The following is a 19,715-nucleotide window of genomic DNA, read 5'->3' as shown; positions in this document are numbered from 1 at the left end:
CGGATTGGGATGAAAATTTGCACATAGGAGTTATTAGTGACAAACAATTGATTTCACTTATCCAAATTAAAGTCAGGGGTCGGCCAAAGGGGTCGTCCATATTAACTATTCACTGCTAATGCGATATTGTCGTCATAATACATCGGATTCAGATGAAAATTTGTACACGAGAGTTTTGAGGGACGAGCAATCGATTTCAGGTATTAGATTCAGTGTAAGGGGCTGGCGAAGGGGGTCGTCCATATTAACCTTTCAATATTTTTACAATATCGTCGTTATTATACATCGGATTGGGATGAAAATTTAAACACGGTTGTTTTCTGGGACGGACAATCGATTTCGGATGTCAAATGTTTTGCCAGAGTTCGACGAAAGGGGTCGTCCATATTAATAAATTTTTAATTGTTTTCTTAGCAATATTGACGTTACTATGCAATGGATTGCTTTGAAAATTTGCATACGATAATTTTGAGGGAAGGACAATCGATTTCAGATATCAAAGATTGTATAAAAAGAGGCCATCAAAAAGTATTTAACTTTTTGGCAATAATTGCGTTGTTTTGCAACGATTGAGTAAAAATTTATACACGGTTGTTTTTTGGCACGGTCAATTGATTCGTGATTTCAAATTTAGTAGCCGACGACAGAAAAAGTGATCGTCCAATTTTTTTTGCAATTATTACTTATCAATGATTGGGAAGTGAATCTGGAAAATGCTTGGCAATTGACTTTCATACAAACTGTTTATGACATATTCCAAGTTGAAAGCAAAACGAAGTTCGTGTGGGATCAGCTAGTTATGGATAAATTATGCCCAGGTTGCGGATATTGCCGGGATTTTCGAATGGAAAATTTGAAATCGAATGACTGGTTTTGCCGGGTTTAAAAAAAATTCTAGAATTGCAGTTTAACGGGTTACGAAAAATGACAACAATTCGACAAATATGTTCAATATTAAATTAAGTAAATTAAGTTCAATACTGAAATTAAGCTCTTTAGCTCTTGTGGTTATGCTTTTTTAACGATAAAGTTTTTCGTAGAACTAAAGTTGTATGTAATCATGAAACAAAACTTCTGTGAATTTTGCGGCGAAAAAAATGGGGTTTAGTGGGTTAAGATTAAATAATTGTTAAAATGTTAAACAAAGGATAAGAATATTAGATGGGGTTAGACTTCCAGTTGAAGGCCTATTCTTCTGAAGCAATAATTGGAAAATTAGTCACCTCAATGGAAAATTTAACTGCAATGTACCACAATGGCAATTAAAATAACTTATTTTATTTGATAAATTTTCTCACGGAGTGAAAAATTATGGAAATTCATGGGTATACCGACTAGGAAAAAATCTTAATTTTTATAGAAGCTCGAAAAATTTCGTGTATTTTTTAACGATAACCAGATGATTTGAACGGGCTGCAATTTTCCTAAAATTTGCATTAAACATTCGGGAAAGTTTTCATAAAAACCATTTTACAGCCAAATTTCAAATTTCAGTGCTTTGTATTGAGTCCGATGATTTTCTTTAGAAAGCAAGTTTTAAAGTAACTGGTTGAGCGAATTATCATCAAACTGGATAGATTTATTATCAGTTTGTTTTTTTTTTGTGGTTATTATGTTTGTTGATTTAAATATCCACCATTCCCTCAGACGGATGGAATTTCATTAGAATTTCTGAACAAAATGCTAAACTATAGGGGCTTGTAAATGTCTTTTATTTCCGGATAAGGATTTCGGATTCAATAATGCAGAGACACCCAATTCATTTACAGTTGAGCCCCTCAGAACCAATGGGATATATGTATTTGCATAAGAGCTAGTTTAGAGAGATGAAAGTAAAATCTAAGCATCTGAAAATTGCACTAAATAATATTTAAACATGGGCATGATCAGCTCAAAATTTATCATAATTGCCACTTATATCCCTTTGGCTACGAACGGCTCAGTACTATATTCTTTCTAAGAAAATATTCTAGTGTAAGAATTAATTTTAATATTACCTAGTACTCTAACACAGAAAAGAAAATTCTGAACTGAAGATATAAAATCAAATCCACTTCGGTGATGTTTTACAAAAAAAATGCACCTAATTTCTTATTTCATCCGTTTTTATATCACAGAAAAAAATCTATAACCATCGTTTTAGTCACCGATTACAGTTTGTTTTGTCCTACTACATTATAATGGAACTTAATCGAGTAAATTCTTGCTGTATTTAAGTCTAAAGATTCGGAACGTAGCCTAGTTTCATGTGATTCACGTTGTCATACTTGTTTCGCTTCCAATCATTATTTGCTTACCACAATTGTTTCACATAAGTCTATCGATTGTATAAACTGTTTTGATTTGATTACTTAAATTCAATAAAGAATGAATAAGGTCAAGATTTTCCCGCAGATTTGTGCTTGGCTGGAAATACTGTTCCTATTGTTACACGAATTTTTGTTTTTTTTAAATCTAAATTAGTTGAGATCATTTAATTTTTTTCGATAAGAACATTCATAAGGGTGTTTCGAGCATGTATAATTAGTTTCATAGGTTGGACTGTAGAATAGAAAAAAAAACTTATAAAGTACAGAGGAGATGAGAAACATTCAAAAAATAGAAGTTTAAATTTATTATTGCACAAATACTAACAATGCGGCAGTGACCTGGTACAGTTCCCTAATAGAGGGATTCTCTTGAGCAAATCTTTGGGAAAATCTCAACATCCCTGTTTTCAGCGAATAAAAATGCCTAAAAGTATCTTATCTAAAGTGGTAGGTTTTTGCTAGCTAAGACTAAGACAGCGATCGCTGCTAGGGCAAGCTGGCTTGCTCCTGACAGATGACCCGTCCCGCTGATGACCGTTCTATCGTCCTCGTCTACCGGATTATCTACCATGGGTAGCCGCTGACATTTCATCCATTCGTGGCCCGACGGCAGTGGATCGATGTGGTCCACCTGCATGCGTAGATCGTTGAATCGCCAGTATCCTTTGCCCTTGAAGAAGTACGTCTTGCCATCGCGATACTGGAAGGCCGAATCGATGTTATAGCCGATGCCCTTCCACATGGACATGTCCCGGGGATAGTCCAGCTCCACGAGGTTGGCGTCTTCATCGAATCTGAAATTGAGGAATGATTAATTTAATGTAAGGAGTCCGAATGTGAAGTTTGATGAACTCACCTCCAATACAGCCTTCCACTGTACAGATAAGTTCGATTGTTGTAACTCCAAACGAGCGCGGCATCGATTCGCTCTATACTATCCGGCAAACCGAGATCGGTCAACGGCCTCGGGTATCCCGGTTCTAAATGTTGAGAGTTGAACACATAGTAGTACTTGCCTGCAAGAAAATAACGGGGTTTAAAACCTCCCCTCATTTGAACAATTATCGGATTTTACTCACCTATGAAGAACACAATTTTCTGGTGCCGATTCTCGTACACGGTGTCGATACGCTCGAAATTCTTCGGCAGTCCGAAGAACATTCGATCGATTTCAGTCGGCGGTCGCAGTTGGACATCGTTCTCAAAGATCCGCCATAGGTAGCGATCTTTGAAGATGAACAGTTCGTTGCGGATGAGCGTCACCGCGTCGTAGTTGCTGTTGCAAGGGTTGGGCAGATGCGGTAGTGGAGGTCGAGTGCCATGGGTCGGCCGATGTGGGTGATGGTGATGATGATGATGCACCTTCGTCGGTGTTGGAATGTGATGTGGGTAGTGATCCTCGGTTTCCGGTTCCCGTGGATAGGACGGAGAGTCCGGATACACACGTCGAGTCGGATAGGTCGTTCCGACACCCCGTGGCTTATCCGCGTAGTATACCCGTCGTCGGGGGATTTCCGTAGTTGTTGAAGTGGGGGTAATCTTACGTGGATATTGAGGCTTGTGGGGATCGAGTCCCTCCCATGGGTGTCCATTTTGATCCTTGCGGGGGTAATAAGGGGGTGTGGTAGGACGCCTAGGTGGTGTTGGGGTCGTTGTAGTGGTCGTGGTAGTTGTCGTGGGAGTATGTCGCTCCGGATTACGTCCATAGGTTTTCTTCTTTGGTCCGTAGATTCCTTGAATACCAAGGCGATCATCTTCGGGAATGTGATCCTTTCCGCGATAGGAAATGTGATGCCACGGAAACATGATCGCTTCCTTGACGGATGAGTGGCCCAACCCTAGAGAATGCCCGAACTCATGAACTGCAACATCGAATAAGCGAGTTCCTAGAAATAAAAATTGTTTAGCAATTTTTCAAATCAAGAATTCTACCCAATCCTACCGTCAACTCCAATCGGTTCGTTCAGAAGCCACGTTTCCTCCTCGTCGAAGTGGGCATCTCCACCGATTCCCGTTCCCGGGTAGAAAGCGTGGGCCAAAATTTTCCCAGGCCCATCGAATTTGTAGCCGTCGCCGTGAAACTGCCGTGCAAACAGGACCTGAATGTCGGCTTCACTGCTGTAAACCTCCCGGAAGGTGAGATTCGCATTCTGAGACCACAGATCTAGCGCTTCGTGCAGCACCCGTCGAACCTGGCCGGCGTCCAGGTTTATCATGGATTGATTCACCAAACTGGAAACAAAGCAGAGAAGAAAAAACAATTAGGCTCAATGAACCTTTGTGTACAGTTTTCAGTGTTGTTTGAGTTAGGCATTACAATAAACTTGGACCTTGCTCGTAGAGGACCGACCACAATAAAAAAAGAGACAAAATGATCGTAAGGATTTGCCTAATTTGTACCTTTTTCAAATGTAGATACGCTTGGGCTCGAACAGATTTCCTTTTTGGCTAAAAAATGTGTTTTTCACATCTCCAGCAAAACTGTTGAATCCACGTCATGTTGAATACTGTATGAGAATTGCCTGAATATCCCGTATAATAAGGATCCCAGATTGTCCGGGTTTATCCGGGCTTGTCCGGATATTTAATGAAAAATATGAGACAATACCCGTGTTCATTGACATTATTTTCAAACAAAAAAACAAAAAGTTTTAAAAGTGGGTTTATCAAAATAAACATAAAAATTGTTTTTGATAATCTTGCATACAAATTCAACGATTTTGATGTGCTTAGATAAAAAAATTCATTTTTGAGCTCGGTAAACTGGGGTAACTTTGTATGTCACTTTTTTTTTATTCGTTTTTAAACTTTGTGAAAGGTTTGAAATCTGGTTTTGATAGAATCTGTAATTTTCATAGATTTTGACAAGTGCGACATAAAGGGTGTTCGGACCAAAAAGTGGTCAAATGAAATTCGCCGTATTTTTATAATCATTCATATAAAAAACCTGAACGCCCCTCATTTTGTAGGAGTGTGTGTTGAATAATGCCTCTTTTTGGATTTTGACATTATAACTTTAGTTATCAAAATGGCGTCCAAGCAAGAGGAGCTACGAAACAATGTTTTGTACATGCGTCGTGAAAATCCAAATTACACGAAAATATCGCTTTCCAAGCCATAGGTACAGATAGCCTGCTGAACGAGATATTTCTTGGCAAACTTTGATAGTTTAATCTGCTTGAAAATGTCTGCCACCTTTCCCCTTCCGGTTGCTGCAAGGTGTGTGTATATATAGAAGGTGTTACCAGATATAAAATTCCCGATTAAGCTATTTTTGGCCATTATGGCTTTGCAACTGCGGAACTCATGGATTTGTTTACCAACAAACCACATAAAAGCTGAGCAAATAGTCTTATGTTTGTAAAGACAAGACTACAAAATTTTCATCAATTTAATATTAGGTGTTTTACAATAACACAACAGATAAACTCCAGTTTACGGTATTTTTCTATTATTTTCTCTTGATGTTTTTTGAATAATACCTAAATTTTGGCTCGGGTTTGACCGGATACTGCTCGGTTTTGGGATTATAAAATTTGAAATAAAAAACTGTGGTTTTAGCTGCACGGAAAATAAAAAAAAGGTAAAATTTACCTTTTTGCGAGGTGAATTTTTTCCACCCCTCTTTCGAGGTAAATTTTACCTTTTTTTCATTCACCTAGCAAAAAGGTAAATTTTACCTTTTTCGCATTCATCTAGCAAAATAGTAAATAATACCGTTTTCCCATTTACTGATTTAAAAGCTAAATGCTGGTTGGTTTGATTGTTTTCTTCAATAAGAATTAAAAAAAAATACAAAATTCTTTCAAAAATGATATTTATTGGAGATAAATAGGGACTGGTAATTCGGCTTCGCGTTCTTCTGAGCCGCTATGGCCGCTGAATCCACCTGCGTTGCGTACATTCATGGCCTCCTCCGTTCGACTAATCCGGTCAGGTTCGGCTTTTCCGGCTGGAGGATGACGTGGAATACACCTCAAAGCTCTATGGGCCGATCTGAAACAAAATCAATAGTATTATGACGAGAACCAGCACAACTAAATTATATTTAAGAACACTTACCATTCTATTCCGATTTTCACATATTAGGCACAAAGCAAAACTTGTTCCTAGAATGACAAAACAGCTTAACCTCAATGAACGGGTTCGGCGAATAGTTACTTTTTTTTTAGAAGAATTGTACCGTTTTGTTTAGCTCAATCCAGGTCAATTACACCTCGCTACGAGGTAAGTTTTACCTTATTTGGATTTACCTTTTTTTCTAGGTGAATTATACTTTTTTATCGAGCTCAATTCAGGTGAACTTCACCTCGCTACAAGGTAAGATTTACCTTTTTTGGATTTACCTTTTTTCTCGGTGAATTGTACCTTTTTTCCAACCTCGATTCAGGTAAATTTTACCTCACTGTGAGGTGAGTTTCACCTCGAAGAGGTAGAAGTTACCTTTTTGGCTTTCACGAGCGTTCACCTTTGCTAACTCGGTAAATTTTACCTTTTTATTATTTTCCGTGTGGGCTCTTAAAAAAATACCATTACTGGCCCAGCCCGGATACGTGCTGGAAAAAACAGTAATGCTATACTGAAAATGTACCGATTCCTTTATACTTGGCGAATCACTGGATTTTTACGTAATTCGAATGTATCTTTCATTTGATCGAATGCAACTATATACATTTTACGTACGGGTCGAGTGATGAGCGCCTACATGAAAATCCAGGAGAATTTTACGTTTTCTTTTTGTTTGAGTGAAAGATATAAATGACCTGCACGCTCGAATTTCATAAACGATTATGGTTCAAGAATAACCATTTTTGACCTTTTTTCGCGTTATGCCATTTAATGACTTCTTAATGAAAAGCCATGAAATGACTTCGCCGGGAGAAGTCGAAATATGGTTATTTTTTCAAACATACGAAACAAGGGTGGAGAAGTTAAAAAATGGTTTCTGTTCAAACCAAATTTGAATTTTCGAAGACATGCTACAAAAATGGTTACTATTCGTTTCAGTTGCATCCGAGATTTGAAAGTCATGATTTTAAGCATCCAGACTCCAGAGATGATGTATTTTCTGAAGTTCCATATATCGCCGGCCACGATAGTCACTCCTCCGATTATTAGCTGCAGCACTTCTTCCTCCTCCTCGATTCGGGCCTGTTGGTTTGGAGAAAGATTGTGTTGTTTGTGAGGGTCTCGATTCTGGTTCCGAGTTCCGTTGTTGCTAATCCGGGTTAATGCACATTGATTGGGAACATTTCTGCTCTTTCTGTGCCGTTATTCCGAGACAGCTTTCCTGTCTTTTGAGCTGGGAGATCCCTGTGCAGCAAAAGCTGTTGAAAAAATCACCGACAGCAAACGAATCTACTGGGTCCACTACGGCCGGTGTTTTATGAGCAATTCGATCCGAATCAGCTTTCCGGCTGGAAAAAGGCCGTACCAGCTTTTCAAAGCTACATTTTTTTCGATTATAGTCGTTTTATTGTGAATTTTAATTAGAAATTTTTGATACATCGCTGGTGAACTGGCAACCAAACACAGACTTCTGACAATCTAGTACTTTACTTTTCTTTGTCAGAAGTCTTTATTGCTAATGAATTAATTTATTGCTGGTGCGTTAATAACATCTTCATGTCAGTCGCGACTTATATCAACGATGCACTTCAGTCATTGAAAAACTTATCCGGTACAACTTTGGCTCGAACTGACGGACATCGGTTTATTGAGCAACTGACTTGCCAATTAAACTATATCACAAGCCTTACCCAGCATATTATTGAAGACCTACCTTCAGCCAGGGATGTTCGTCGTATAATTTTCACTTCTAAAGCAATGAAAAAAGGATTTATGCTTAACCCTTCCCCGGGAAGATAACAACATATAGGGTGCAAATGAAAAATAAGAAATCCTAAAACGATCCTAATTTGTAAAATATTTCTTGGGTATATCCATTCCTCAAAAGTCAAACTATGGAAATTTACGAAATTTTGATTTTTGCGTTGAACAATGGCCGCCATGACACTTGTCGCCAGTAAAAACTGAATATCACGTTTTTATAAAAAAAACTTACATAAGTTTCAAAATATTTTCAGATCAGTGATTATTTTAGTTGCCAAAATACCTATCCTGAAGAGAAAAAACTTTTGACGGAGTGATTTTCATGTGTATTGCTAAAAAGCTCAGCCAGATGAAAAGTACGTTTTGTTCCCAGTGTATCACCTGTGATCCACTTTACTTATTCGAAAATTTATATGTTTTAGTGGAAATCTAAGCAAACCATTATTTGATTTTGTTTACACAAGCAACCTTCTGCACGTCAGTATTTTTATTTGATGATAAATATGAAAACTTGCCATGTAATTGAACAACAAATGACTTGATTTAAATTCGAAAAAAATCCGACTTTTTTGCAGCTTTTGATCTGCCGAGCAAAAACTAGTGAATCGATTTTCTTCAAATTTTGTGCAATGTTTCTTCACTCATATCTACACATTTTGTGAGAAGATGGTGTTGATCCAAAGTGCCCAGTTCAAATGCGAGCGGTGCAAAGTTGTGGATCACCTGTGCTACCATGGGAAGGAAAGGGTTAATATCGTTTTTTTTTGTAAAACGCACCCAGCTAGAAAAGCAATCATTTTCAAAATGACGATAAAGAAATACTCAATTTCAACATCGATTTTCTCTTATCTAGTCCCTGAAATTTCATCTAAGTTGGATTCATTTCTCTACAAAAAAGTTTTCGCTGACTGAATGTTTGAGTCAAGACCCATCTCTGGGTCGCAGTTTGAAAAAAGAAATACTCAATTTTAATCCATTTTGTGGTTAATGATCGAGAACTACCAGAATCGTTGAACAAAACTCTGGAAAATTGTTGAAAATAACCATATTGGCAGTTTGAAGCAGAGACCATAAAATGATTATTTAAGAACCTAAATGGTTATAAAAAAAACGAGCGTGTGAACATACACTTATTATTCACTTCACCGTTTACAAGAAATGCATGTCACTTTTACTTACATTCTAATAGAGTTTTATTTTGAGTACTATAGGTAAATCTCAGGAATTTACTCTACCTTGAGTATTCAAAATAATAATGGACAATATCTAATGCCTTTGTAGCGATACTATTTCTGTTGATAAATAAAAAAAATAGTTAAAATAGAAATTTGATTATAAAAACCTTCCTATATTTAAAGGGTGATACGGTCAAAATTTGGTCAAAGGAAAACGCGTGTAATCGGTGAAATCGTTTATTTAAAATATCAAATTAAATTTCTTTTTCAAGTTTAATTAGTATAAAATTCAGGAAAAATATTCAGTTAGGCTTCCGCTTTTCCAAATCCGAATTGCCGGGCCTTACGCTTAACCCCTGCCATCAGATTTTGTATAGCCACCTTGTCCACCTTCTTCGCCGCAGAAAGCCAGTTTGCCTTGAACTGTTGCTCGTCCTTAGCAGTTTTTTGGTCTTCTTTAGGTTCCGTTTGACAATAGTCCAGTATTTCTCAATTGGGCGGAGCTCTGACGTGTTGGGAGGGTTCTTGTCTTTGGGAACCACCTGCACGTTGTTGGCGGCGTACCACTCCATGGCCTTTTTACCGTAATGGCAAGATGTCAAATCCGGCCAAAACAGTACGGAACAACCGTGTTTCTTCAGGAAAGGCAGCAGACGTTTATTCAAACACTCTTTTACGTAGATTTCTTGGTTGACTGTCCCGGAAGCTCTGAAAATGCTGCTTTTCAAGGCACAGGTACAGATGGCTTGCAAAACCAGATATTTGTTCACGAACTTTGACAGGTTCATGTGCTTGAATATATCTGCTACCTTTCCCCTTCCCTTTGCCGTATAAAACTCCTGTCCCGGAAGCTGCTTGTAGTCGGCTTTGCCGTAGGTTTCGTCGTCCATTACCACGCAGTCAAACTTCGTCAGCATCGTCGTGTACAGCCTCCGGGATCGCACTTTGGCCGTCGTATTTTGTTTATCATCGCGATTTGGAGTCACTACCTTCTTGTAAGTCGATAGTCCGGCTCGTTTTTTGGCTCGATGCACGGTTATAGACGATACACCCAGCTTATTTGCGACATCTCGGAGCCAGCTTTGCGTGCGAGAAGCTCGGATTTTCGCGATGCGCGAGCAAAATTTTGATACGCTGCTCTTCTTCCTTGGACGGCATTTTGACAACTGAAGAGTGAATTCCAAAATCAAAATAGAAGCAACATTTTTCACACACACACACCTTTAAAATGAGGGGTGTTCAGGTTTTTAAATGCAAAATTGAAAGAAATACCTCAAGGTGATATTGACCAAATTTTGACCATATCACCCTTTTTGTAGCATTTCGCAATTAAAAAGTTCCCAACAAGCCGTGAACCCTTTTATTTATGCTAAGCAAATTTTCACAGCAGCTATTATTTAAGCCACAATCATTGGATTTTATATGTTTATTTTATTTTCTGACATGGGCATTTTGGCAGTTGGGGATGATATTATCCTGAAGGAAAAATTTCCCAACTGACCCCGTAATAACATTTGCTGACGAAGGTTTAGATCTCCAAATCTCCTTAGGATCCTCACTTCCGGTTCAGCCGGTTCAGGTTTTCTTCACATTTACCTGCTGGTTGGCAATATTCTTGAAGGTAAGCCTGACAGAAAAAGACAAGAAGAAAAAACTTCTCACAGCTGCAACAAGGTGAGAAAATATGAGGTGAGCAAATTCGTGACAGGAATATGAATACGGGAACAACTGTTGTAAGGGTTTTTTTGCTTCCATCCAGATCTCCTGAGATGCAAAGTTCCCGGAGGGCCGACAACGGCTGTTGCTGCTGGCAAGAAAAGGTTGAAGGGCTTTCCAATTTATGGAAATGTGTCAGTGAGTGAGGTTTGAGATCTGGTCGTCCCAAGGACCTACCGGAAGAAAGTGACGGGAAATCATATGCAGCTGCCATTTTAAATATTCAGATCGAACACCAGCCAAATGGTTTGTCGGGATGAAATCGAACATTGAGGCATTTTGTGGGATAGGGTCAAGGCAAATTTAATCAACTACAACGACCGCAGGGGAAAAAAGGAAAGTGATTTGTTCCAGACTTGGGAATTCATTTGGTTCCAATCGAGTGCGGTTGGGATTAAAAGCCTAACGGAAATTTCAATCATCAACATAAAAAAAGTGATAATATTTCTTCGAATTCAATAGAGTCAAACTATTTAAAAAGCTAAGGAAATGGACCAGATCCTTGTTGAACTTTTTTTCTGAAACAAAAAAAAACTAAACTCATCCATGTCCGAAGCTTGTCTGCATATCAAATGAAGTGCCATGTTTTCCAAACTGACATTATGAGTGACGTTTTTCTCTTGTAGCTCTCAAATGGGTTCTGAAGTGAGGACCAGGCAAAAAAAACAGAACTGCAAAAGGATAGGTATGTACAAACATTTTTTTCCTCGTTGTCCTTGCGCAATATTGCCAGCTACGAGCAGGAGTGCAAATATTTCCCGCCCATTCACGGTACCATCATTAATTGCTCCTGCAAGAAGCGACCGGTAAATAGATTTCCAGGAACATTAGCTTTTTCCCCAACGCGACGCGACGTCGGAAAAGGTAGAGTGTAGGTACTTATTTTCAACTTTTTAGTTTGCTGTCTGAGCAAATCAACTAGTTTGAAATGTTGTTGAAAATCTCATGGTTTCTAGGAAAAATATCATTAGCTAGGTTAATTTTTCTGTATTTAATTTTTTCTTGAAGTGTCTGAAGTGACACTTTTTTGATATTTCCACATTTTATTGCCTGCGATTTTTGAATATTCCAAGTATCTCAAGTGATTCTTAATAAACTTCGAGTCAAATTATGCGTGAGATTTGCTTTTAACCTTAACCGAATGGAACATGTTTCGCATTTGCAAATCCGTTTAACTGGATGTTCTTTTAATTTTTTTTTCCTAAAATCAGATGTTGCCTTTTTATCTAAAATCTCATTCACAACAAACAGCGAACATTCCTTTATACAAAATTATCTCAACTTAGAAGTTCCAGAGCAATTAAATTTGTTCTTCCTCGTCACAAATCTGAACTGTACGGTAGTTCGTTTTTTTTTGTAAGAGGTGTAAGATATTGAAATTCATTTCCAACGCTTTGCGTAAATGAATTTGAAAGCGATTGTGGGGGGTTAACCCCCGACCCCCATGAGGATCCAAAAATCCAAGTGAGGTATTCTACTCTACACCCAAATTTAAAATTCAGAACCAAATTATGATAATCGAGTAAGGTTAATAAAGAGTAACAATCTAGACTAAAAACTAATTCCAAAACCACATAAACACATCCTAAGTTTTTTCCAAAATTTTTTTACTTGTTCTCAGAAATGCAGGTTTGAATATTAAATTTGAAATTAAATTAAACCCATTTCAGAGGTTCTGATTCCATAATCTCTATAACCAAAATTGTATTTCTATTTTCGTATTTCATTTTCAGTTCGAATAATCATAAGAAATGAAAAGCTTTAAAAAAAGCTTGAAGCTGAAAAGGATTTCAAACTGGTTCAAATTTGGTTTTGCATTTCCTAACAAATTATAATCATGTTTTTCGAAATCATAAGCTTTTCAATATTTTGGCAATAGTTTTCCGAGTATGACAAAAAGAAAAAAAAATTGTTTTATATTCTAATTTGAAATTCTTGAATTTTTACATAAAATTCAACAATTTTAAGCTTCGAAATGGCAAACCAGAATTGAAAACACAGATTCAGATAACTTGAAGTTCATATTTTTATTGAGATTCACAATACAAATTAAAAATAAAGAATTTAAAAAGTGAATTTAGATCAAACCTGGATTACAGTATTTAATTAATAGATTCATGAATGAGGGCTGTATTCTGTACATTTCATGGATGGTTACAATCGTATGGAAATTCGGATACAGATTCAAAGTGCAATTTTTAAATTCAGGTTCAGAATTCTTGATGTAGAATGCAGATTCAAAATTCAGAAAAAGATTTAGCTTGTAAATAAATTTTACAATCAACATAAATTGTTGAGGAGGGATTACTTGTCAATTCAATTTCCAGATTTAAAATTTTTGATCAAAATTAGTTTGTAAACACAATTCAGCTGAAAATCACAAAAAAAAGAAGAATTTGAGTGTTTTGTTTTATGCGAAAAACCCAAATTTTCTTTTAAAAATCATCCACAGGATTTTCATTATGAAATTAATTCTTCATGAAAAAATATTTGCTGTTAAAGAAACATGTACCTGATATTCACATAAATCTCTGCAGAAAATTCTATATTTTGTCGGTGTTTTGTTTAACATTATTAACACATTAAGGCCACGAAAATTTGGCATTTTATATTTCCGAAAGCAATAGACAAATTTATGCTGATTTAATGTATTAGAGAAACGAGGAAGTGTTGTATTAAATTTTGTAGAATAACGTTTCATCATGAGATTCATAACATTTGAATTATACTTTCTAATGGAGCATACTAGCGCGCAAGCGAAAAAAAACGAGATATCTCGTATTTTGTCCGCAATGTGTAAGTATTGCAGTTTTTTTAAAAGATAAATTTCAAACTAAAATGATTAATTTGGTTCAAGTTTACATCAAGCAAATTTGATCCGAAAATCTGATGATTTTTATCTCTTACTCTTTTTTGAGAAAATTTGATTTATTTTCAGTAAACGTTAAAATCTTTAAATTTGCAAAATAGTTTGGAAACTGGGCTTGTTTGATTTGAGTATAGAATAAGTCTTTTTTTAAGAAATGGCAGGCTCTCCTAAGAAAAGCTTATTTTATGCTCAAATCAACTTAGTTTGATCTACCAGACTCTTATTTAAACAAATTCAAAGATTTTAACCGTCGATGAAATAGAATTAATCTCACCTTTTAGGTTCAGGACCAATTTTCTAAAGTTACGATTTGAAACGAAACTTTCAACGTAAATGTATCTTAAAATGAATAATCATATAGTTATTTCGCCTTGCACCATATTTCGTTTTACCTGAACTCCGGGCACTTGGCTACCTAGAGAATATTAAATACCGAAGTCTGGAGGAGTAGGCCTTGACTTTTGGGTGTCGCACGCGTTTTTGTTTTCGTCCATCAAAAAATTTAATTTAATAAAAGTTAAACCAGGAATTTTAGAACGAAACAGTGGAAAATGATTGAGTAAGTGACCGGTGGAAGTTCCTGGAGTGGTTTGTGCTTTGTTTCAGAATGCTGAAACCGAGTTGGGGCAGTGCAAAAGAAATCTGAACGACAGCCGGTTCGGACTACAGGAAGAGGTTTCTAGTCAAAAACGACGAAGATCCAACCTTTTCTACTATTTTGAACGTTTATATTGTATAATTTTCCTTAAGAAACTTCCAAATTATGAAGCAGGTATATAAGTTATCCATATGAAGCGTTTGGTATGGAGCTCCACGCTTTATTCCTCCCCTGGCTTCAGATTTTTTTGTGATTTTCACCACCTGGTTGGCCTGGCCGTAGTTATCTCTGCGATGCATGTTTTATGTAATAGAGATTACGTTGAAAAGAAAAATTAAGGACGCAAATCTTTTCATTTTCCAGGATGCTATTGGCTATGCTGGTGAAAGAAAAAGAATAAGACTAGAGAACATTAAAGTTCGAATTCTGCTCTACAAAACATGACAGTTTGGAAGTTCTAGAAAGCCATCGGTTGATTTGAATACCTATTTGCCAAATTCTTTCAGGATGGGTACGAAAGTTAAACCATTCGACTATTGCATAATCCATCATACACATGGTCAGTTTTTTTGAGTCAATCTTCAAAATCATATACAGATCGGTTTTCGAAATTGGACAAGATCCATTTGGCTGCCACTCTACTGTATGTGTATTACACATACAGTTGAGTGGCAGCCAAATGGGTCTTGTCGAATTTCGAAAACCGATCAGTATATGATTTTGAAGATTGACTCAAAAAAAACTGACCTTGGCGAAATTTCAGCTCAATCAGCACCAAGTAGGGCTAAGTGGGTAATTATGAACAAGGGGTAACGCCGCACAGTGGTCCAATTCTCAAAAAAGCTGGCAAAAAGTCTGTTTTCAACAATTTTTGCTCTGAAACCTTTCAAAATTGTTCAATAATCATAATTTCACCAAAAATAACATACTATTTTCATACATTCTTTTAAATTTCTTTTTATATTGTAATTTAATTTATTTTAATACCTCAGTAAGTAAATTCTTGTAGTAAATTTTTCCAACAGATTGCTGCAAAATCTATCACATCCTAGAAAGGTTAATTGAATCTAAAATTATCTCAAAATTACAATACATATGAAATTAAATCAATACAGATTGACCTGACAACGCTCAAGTACTGATCACTTTTTAATTTTTCATTTATTAATTTATTCATTTAAGTCAATATAGAAATTTTATGATAGATGGGAATTGTTCAACAATTTCGCCACTACTGATCAAAATTTTGAAATTTAGGTTTGAAGGCTTTTTTTCTTAAATGATGATTCATTATACCAATGGTTGTTTTAACACAAAACACTTTATTTACATTTTAAACGAGAAATACAAACTTTTTGCTTCATATTTTCTATTTTTTTAAATTTAACATTTAATATTTACTTTTAAATTTATTTCATATTTCATATTTTTAAAATATTAACACAAAAGTTTCTAACAATTTTTAAAGTTTCAATTGGTTCTCATGAATATTGAACAGCAAAAAAGGTTCTATGATTTGATCAATAATCAGAAGAATATTTGAGAAATCGTAATTTAATTATGTTTTGGAAGTTTTCCTTATAGTTAAAATGTCACAGAAATTCATACTGATAGTGCTTCAAAATATGAAAAGGATGTTTTATGAATGGATTTTTGAGAAAAATCAACCTAGAGATCCAATTAAATATCAAATTAGTTCGTTATCCGGGAGGTTGTTGGCATAGAAGTCAAATTTGAGGAAAAAAGTGGTTCAACTCATTGACGTCGTTCTCCAAAAATGGCAAAAAAAGGCAGCCCAATTTGCCATATTTTGTAGCCCAGAATTGTGGGAAGTTATCCAACGTAAAATTAGAGTGGAGTTATGTGGAGTTTTTTTTAAATCTCTAGTTGAAGTTACAAAATTCAAAATATTTAACAAAATCCATTCATAAAATCATACGAACTCGTCCGAACTCTTCACGTTTTAACTGTCCGAAAAAAGGCAATTTTCACCATATTAATTGTTTTATCAAATTTGGAAGACGATTTTTCCTATTAAAATGTTCAACAAAGTTGTGTGGTTTTGCAATTCAAACAATTTGTTCTGATATATTAAGTTTCCAAATCATACACAAAAAAGTTATTTAATAAAAACTGAAAAGTACTAAATAATTTTTTAAAATGCTTGTAACTTTTTTGTTTCAAATGCAATTTTGATGATGTCTTCGACAAAGTTTCTTAAAATTACATGATCTACAACTTTACTGAATATGTCAAGCTTCAAAACTAAGTATTTCAATAAATAATTTTTTTATCTCCCTCCTTAGTAAGTTAATAACATTTTACTCAATGAAATATGAAAGATCATTAAATTTACATAAAATGTCTCGAAGACATCAAATGTCTAACGTGTACCATTTGGTCGCAAATAATTATGATCACCTTTTTTGCTCATTTACCCCTGTGTGCGCCGTTAGGGTCATAGTAGGGTCTCAAAACTGATCAAATGTGATAGTTTGTCATTCTATTGATAAGTTTCAGTTATAACTTGCAAACCTAACTATATAAATTTTGTAGTTATAGCTATCAACAAAATTTTTGTCTCTGAGAAACGAAAATCGTTTTGAGACGTGTCTTATCAATTGACTCCCTCGTCAATGTGCATGTAGATAAAATGTTGTCTTTGAATATTTCACGTTTTGTAATTGATGCTCCATGTGGTGCGCTATGATTTTATGTTGAAAATTTTTTCCATCCACGGACAAAGAAGTGTTCATATTTACCCCATACTTTTCAAGATGCGGGGTAATTATGAACACGTGTTTGCTTAGCATTGGTTTATGATTAAAATTTACTTTTTACCTTCAAAATCACGATAACCATCCAAACCTTGAAAATAAGCCTAAAACATTACTTAATATTTTTTTTAGAATTCTGCATCTGTGATTATTTGAAAAGATGCCTTCTAGCTATGTAAAACTGAAAATAACCTATAATTTCAAAAGAGTAAATTCAAAATATCAACAAATCTCACTACAATACACTGTTTAGATTTGGTTTTAATCTAAGAATAAAGCCAATATCAAATGTCATCACATAACAAAAATCGTTACAGTGTTCGTAATTACCCCATAGACAAGGGGGTAATTATGAACAAGCCTTTTTAATTAGAAAAAAATCTTAAAATGAAGAAGGGAATCAGTCATTCATATAAAGGCACTCAGTGCTTGATTCTAAAAATTAGGTGACAGTTCGCGATCAGCATATCAAAACTGGACACACTCAGGGTAGATTGCACATATTTGAATTTGAATTCCAATTTTACGCATTCTTTATGAGCAATGTGTGTTGGATTTCTTGGATTTCAAGATGGCGTCTGAAAGAGAATTTCGACTCCTTCTAGTTTAGCCCTTTCACCCAATACTTAAATTTAAGGGTTTCATACGATTTTTAGTCGATTAAAGCGTTTTAAATTACAGTGGTAGCCGCCATCTTGGATTTTAAGATGGCTTCAGATAGCGAATTTCGATTTCTATTCGCTCAACCTTTTTACCCAATACCCATAATTTCAATTTAATGATTAATGGCATTTCGGTGAATTATACATTCTAATAGGAAGAATTTCAAATGAAAGTAATGAAAATTATAGACGGATAGATTAGATTAGGAAGCATGAAAGGTGTTGAAAATGAGCCAAGAGCGTGATTTGAGAAAACTTCTTGCCGCACAAGACCATTTGTCCCACATCGTATTATTGTCTAGAAGAAGCAAAGTCGATAGGCTGACTTTGCATTGATCTATACAATGATACATGGATGGATCGAAGCACGTGTTCTTGTTCTAGACAATAATACGATGTGGGACAAATGGTCTTGTGCGGCAAGAAGTTTTCTCAAATCACGCTCTTGGCTCATTTTCAACACCTTTCATGCTTCCTAATCTAATCTATCCGTCTATAATTTTCATTACTTTCATTTGAAATTCTTCCTATTAGAATGTATAATTCACCGAAATGCCATTAATCATTAAATTAAAATCATAAATCAGCGGTGATAAACTGTTAACACATACCCATAATGTGGGAGTTTCATGCGATTTTTAGTCATTTACAGCATTTTAAAATTAATCGGAAGCCGCCATCTTGGATTTCGGGATGGCGTCAAATAGAAAAATTTGACTTCTTCTAGTTTAGCCCTTTCACTCAATACCTATATTGTGGAGGTTCTTTGCCATTTTTTCTCATTTATAACATTTAAAAGTTGAGCGAAAGCCGCTATCTTTGCAATTTTTTGTCATTTATAACATTTAAAAGTTAAACGAAAGCCGCTATCTTGGATTTCAAGATGGCGTCAGACAACAAAATTCGACTTCAACTCATGGTATCATTCCACCGGACATTAACAACTCAGAAATGAGACACTCATTTATAATTGGTGCTCTCGTGTCTCGCATGTTATTGGTTGGCTCAAATTTAAACTATTTATATGGCTCTCATGAAATCGTTATAAAACTAATTGACCATAATAAAGCTATTAAGCGTTGAATTGACTAACGCCATGTTGGTTGCAAAATCGTACGTCTCGGTGGCCGAGTGGATAGCGTGGTGACACGGTAATCGCATGGACCACCTGGGGCATGGGTTCGATTCCCATCTTGGTACTGGGTGTTAAATGTTAATCTTAAGTTGTCCACGTTTATTCAGTCTGTTAGCCTAAATCGGCTAAGACGGTGTATGTCTTTGAAAAAAAATCGAAGGGCATCTAATGACGCCATGTTAATGAATTCACAATGTCAAGTATTTGAAAATATTTTTTCAGGCCTATTTCCAATCAATTCCATAATATTTGCGATGTCATGATGTCATGTTTTACAATTACATTTATTGAAAAATGTTTTTCCCGAAATATTTTTAGTTTTATACTTTCCCATAAAAATAAGTATTTCATTAATATTTTCTTATTCTTAAGATTTGACGAGGCGCTTTTTTAAGATACTATAAATTGTTTAAAAAAAATTGATACTAAATAAATAAATGAAATAAACATTGCTTCTTTGTTATTAATTTTAACAAATCCTGTCTCAATAATGCAATTATCATTCATCAACCATCATGGTTGCTGGAAAAAAAATAAAAAATAAACTCGGAGAACTCGCGGAAACGAAAAAAACAAAAATTGCTATTTTTTTTCAAAAGGTTTTATAAAAGCTTAGGAGGCCAAAATTTTACAGCATAATGA

At 35.5% G+C, this 19,715-nt stretch overlaps 1 protein-coding gene across 1 annotated transcript in view; it reads right to left on the bottom strand.

Moving 5' to 3' along the window:
* Positions 1-1,758: 1,758 nt before the first annotated feature.
* LOC129744271 (matrix metalloproteinase-2) overlaps positions 1,759-19,715 on the bottom strand; it is a 658,664-nt gene continuing 640,707 nt past the window's right edge. Inside the window, exons 3-6 of the mRNA XM_055736708.1 lie at positions 4,252-4,541; positions 3,389-4,195; positions 3,166-3,325; positions 1,759-3,103 (exon numbers count right to left, since the gene is read on the bottom strand). Coding sequence (XP_055592683.1) covers positions 2,749-3,103; positions 3,166-3,325; positions 3,389-4,195; positions 4,252-4,525 — 1,596 coding nt within the window. The 5' untranslated portion in view covers positions 4,526-4,541 and the 3' untranslated portion in view covers positions 1,759-2,748. The remainder of the gene's footprint in view (positions 3,104-3,165; positions 3,326-3,388; positions 4,196-4,251; positions 4,542-19,715) is intronic.

The sequence above is a fragment of the Uranotaenia lowii genome, chromosome 2, assembly GCF_029784155.1.
Source record: "Uranotaenia lowii strain MFRU-FL chromosome 2, ASM2978415v1, whole genome shotgun sequence".
Lineage (NCBI taxonomy): Eukaryota > Metazoa > Arthropoda > Insecta > Diptera > Culicidae > Uranotaenia > Uranotaenia lowii.
The sequence above is the reverse complement of the archived record's forward strand: the minus strand, read 5'-3'. Positions and strand labels throughout refer to the sequence as shown.